The sequence below is a fragment of the Rhagoletis zephyria genome, unplaced genomic scaffold, assembly GCF_001687245.7.
Source record: "Rhagoletis zephyria isolate East Lansing unplaced genomic scaffold, Rhagoletis_zephyria_1.1 Rzeph_scaffold_01269, whole genome shotgun sequence".
Lineage (NCBI taxonomy): Eukaryota > Metazoa > Arthropoda > Insecta > Diptera > Tephritidae > Rhagoletis > Rhagoletis zephyria.
Genome location: NW_016158353.1, coordinates 44,876 through 49,315, shown reverse-complemented (window position 1 = coordinate 49,315; position 4,440 = coordinate 44,876). Strand labels below are relative to the sequence as shown.

At 38.3% G+C, this 4,440-nt stretch overlaps 1 protein-coding gene across 1 annotated transcript in view; it reads right to left on the bottom strand.

The window, feature by feature from the left end:
- LOC108363410 (kinesin-like protein KIF14) overlaps nucleotides 1–3,122 on the bottom strand; it is a 16,692-nt gene extending 13,570 nt beyond the window's left edge. Inside the window, exon 1 of the mRNA XM_017616771.1 lies at nucleotides 1,503–3,122. Coding sequence (XP_017472260.1) covers nucleotides 1,503–2,996 — 1,494 coding nt within the window. The 5' untranslated portion in view covers nucleotides 2,997–3,122. The remainder of the gene's footprint in view (nucleotides 1–1,502) is intronic.
- Between the last annotated feature and the right edge of the window lie 1,318 nt (nucleotides 3,123–4,440).

The following is a 4,440-nucleotide window of genomic DNA, read 5'->3' as shown; positions in this document are numbered from 1 at the left end:
CAAATCTGACTAGCCTAGAACTAGACCTTTTGCCGACAGTACCAGTTCTAGCTCAATACCCAAGCGATGCTTTCAACGGCAATGTCAATAGCTATCACACCATGTTGTCATGTGTCAATTCTGTCGACAATGGTACATGGTGTCAAGTTAGCACTACATACAATTTTTTCTTAAAAACGAGAGCTACCAATTTTTTCATTCCACAACAAATTTACAACAAAAAAGCTACAATTAATGGCATAGTAACATATTGGATATCTCAATTCTATCGACTAGGTGTATAGTGTCAAGTTAGCACTACATACCATTTTTTCTTAAAAAACGAGCGCTACAAATTTTTTCTTTTCACAACAAATTTTAAAGTTAAAAGCTACAATTAATGGCATAGTAACATATTGGATATCTCAATTCTATCGACTAGGTGTATAGTGTCAAGTTAGCACTACATACCATTTTTTCTTAAAAAACGAGAGCTACAAATTTTTTCTTTCCACAACAAATTTACAACAAAAACACTACAATTAATGCCGTAGTTAACTTTTCCAAATTCGAAAAGTGTAGTGCTAACTTGACACACGTCGTTTTTAACGTGAGTAGGCTTGAAGTCACAAAAACAGCACCCTTTGCCAATCCCTGGTGTAAAGAGACAAACATTTGTGTGTCTGTACAGTAAAATTAGTTGTTGTACGTAGTTAATTTGTTTTTTTTTTGTCAGCCGTGTTTTAGTTTTACTACATGTTATGCTATCTACATTTTTAATAAACTTGGCATTGGAAAATTTTTGGTAGGTTTTGGTTGGTCTTGGTAGGCAATTTTTGTAGGAAAAAAAATTTGTTCGTGGTAACACTGCATGGAAACCAAATTTGAAATCGATTTTAATGGATCGATTTAATCAATTCATTCTAAATCTAATAAACTGTCTGCGGTTGTAAAAAAAAAGATATTTTCTATTTAGTCCATTTATAGCAGTTTTATTTTTATTTCTTTTTTGTTTTTGCTTTTTTGTTTGGACTTGCTCATTGCAGCCTTGTAAGTAGCCATTATTTTTTGCCTTTTTTTGTGGCAGTCTGCAAACGACTTTTATAAAGTCTCAAGTTGGCTACAAAGCAACTGCACAAATAATACAACACAAGAAAACACTACAACATTGAGGATTTCTGGTTACGTTGACCTTATGGTCCTAACTCAACTCTACCATAAAAAAAGTAAAAAAATTTCGTTGAGCGCGCGCTTTGAACTTTTTATATATGTATATCTACTTACACGCGCCACGGTAACTTTTACCGTACCACGTAATTTTACCGTAGATCCAAGTTACCGTGGCGCGTGTGTGTAGACACTGCCCTTTTTATATGCTTTTAATCAAAGGTTATTTTTTTAATTACAGCATAATAAATAACCGAATTTATAAATGCATTTGTAGCATGTAGCTAGTATAATTGCTTTCTTGTAGAAATGATATGCTTATTAGAAAACTCCATTATCAATTTAATTAATCTTACCCTTAGTAGCCACGTCAGTACACTATCTCTGTAAGGTACAAAAGCTGCTCCGCCTGTTGAAGTTTTCTTTGCATCCGCTAAGGCAGCAATTACTTTGCCTAAAGTTAAAAGACTTTTATTTATACTAACACCTTCACGTATGCGATCTCCATTCGTGCCGCCTGACAAAATACGTTCACTTCCTGCCAAATCGACCAAACTTATCCTGCTTCGTCGTGTTTGATGGGTCCTAGGCGAGATAGCCAATTCTGACAAAGTTCCATTTCCATCTTTGTCATCCGAAACTTCAGTCAGATTCAGAACAATATTGAATATTGAATGCGATCGCGAACTCTTATCATTCATGCCGGTGGCAGCCGTTGCACGTTGCGAATTTCCTACTGCAAGCCAATTTCGCATAGCTTCGTATGAATCTACAGGATGGACGCTTAGATCCACCACATACGGACCCCAAATTGGATGTTCACGCACTTTTAAAGCAGGTCGACTATTGCCAATTGTATTCGCCTGAGTGCTAGCTATATGTATATTGCCAATGCTGCAATTGCCTTCGCTTTGTGTCACACAAAGTAAATCATGGATTTTTTCATTATATATTTCAAAGTAACTAATTTCGATTTCAGCACGTATTATATGTTTAATTTTATCAATGCGTTTAAAAAGCTCTCGACAAAATCGCGGAATTATCCCCGCTTCGGGATGAGGTGCACTATTTCCAGAAGCATCGTCGTCTAAAGCTTCGATGCCCATCATACTGTAAGATTTTCCAGATCCCGTCTGACCATATGCAAAAAGACAAGCATTGTAACCTTGAAAAGCTCGCTCTATTAATGGCATAGCTGTGCCTGCAAACACACCTTCTTGGTTTGCGTACTTGCTATTATCTGGGTCAGTAGAGTCGAAAACATGATCATAGGTGAAGGAATGGGTAAGACCTGCCGTATAATCCGCATTCATACCCGCCGAAACCGTCAACTTATTTCCACAAACGCGTACTACATTTGAAACTTTGACCAACGAGCACTCTTGGGCATTCAATGGCCGAACTCTTACTACCACAGTAAGATTACTAATCTCCGTGTCTGCAGTACCAATTTGTTGAGATACTGTTTCATAGTTTTGCTTAGATTTTTTGTTTGTGGATGGAGTTGACTGTTGCGTGCGCAATATACTCAAAGGAGTTGACGCTCCATTTCGAAATAGGGACGATGGAGTATAACATGCATTTAGGGCAGTTGAGCGCGGAGTGACTCGCGGTGTGTTTGTAGAATTTTCTGTAATATGTGACCTTGAAGTTGATTGCTTATTTTCGTTAACTCGACCCCCTTTTTTTTCAACAGAATTTAGATTTTTGGGTGCAGAATCTTGTTTGTATACAATTCTATGTCTCAAGTTACTAGGAGTCAGCCTGGCGCGGCTTTTTAAAACTGGTGTTAACACGCCATTATCAGTATCATTTGCACGGGAGCGAACCGACGATCCTTTGCTATTCATAACTAATTACTTTCTTATTATGAGGATTTTTAATTACAATAACAATATTTAAATGAAATGAACGTTTTGATGCAAACCGCGCTTTGTGCTGATACTAAATTCGATATGATACGATACCATATCGATACTTTTGGCATTTGATACTAGAGCTGTAGCAAACCGCATGTAACGGGTACAACGCCTAAGAGCCATACCTAAATAAGCGCGCCAGGCGTTGGGCCTGTCGGCCTCTCTTCTTCTAGCATATATAAATTTAATGCTTCAGAGAGAGATAAAGATACAAGCGAAACGCTCTACGCGCTAATTTAGGTACGGCTGTAACTCGAAAGCACAATATAACCAGTAAACAACCGTCGGTGAATTTGGCGACTGCCTTCCTCGGGGATGAATATGCTAGAGATGAAATTATTGGTACACACGCCTTCCAAGCCCGCAGGGTTGCTTTTAAGAAGGAAAATAATTAACTCCAAATAATTTCAAAAAGTATAGTGCAAAACGAAATTTATTGAATAATTCCACATAAAATGGTATGGGAAATGTTTAGTTATTGGCCCATCGTCTTTGGGGTGGGGGGCGGAGGGGGAGAGGGCGTGGCCCCCCAAACCCCCCTCATTCGAAAGGGGCCAGTCGCCACTTTACGAAAAGCCCCACCCCCCTTGGGGACCTCCCACAGACCCCTAGGGAACCGTTTGAAAATGGGGTAAAAAAGGCATTTTCCGAGGCAAACTGAGCAGTTTGAAGTGGAATATAACCCAACTAACAGAATATGTGGGGTTTTTAAATAAAAGAAGTTATCCCAAGGTGGTTATCAGGCGAAAAAAGGAGGGCTAAACACCTTTCGCAGAGAACACCTTTGTGCGTAGGCGGCCTTCGGCCGCACTTAGGGATTATAACCCTCAGGCAGTAGAATTCTCCTTTCTGTGTTGCCAAAGAAGGGGGGCTGAACACCTTTTGCAGAGAACACCTTTCTACGTAGGCGGCCTTCGGCCGCACTTAGGGATTATAACCCTCAGGCAGTAGAATTCTCATTTCTGTTTTGCGAAGAAAAGGAGCTGAATACCTTTTACAGAGAACACCTTTGTATATTTTTAATGCTTGCAGGGTTATATCCTATTTTCTTTTGTCTCTCATTCTTTTGCATATTTTGGAGTTTGACAGCTGAACTACGCCATTTAATTTGCATATGCAACAAAAGTCAGACGCATGATTTAGAAGGTGTTTTTATTTAATAAATTGTGATTAATTGGTTAATATTAAAGTTATAAAGAAAGTTATAGCTCATCGAGTAAAGCGTAAAGTGAAGGAGAATATAAAAATATATTGCTGATGTAGCTGCTTTAAGGAGAATAGGAGTGATAAATTTACGCTAATTTCCGAATTTTACAAAAAAGGGCATATTTCAAACCCAATTTGTTAATAAATTAGTGACCCAAAATTACAATAG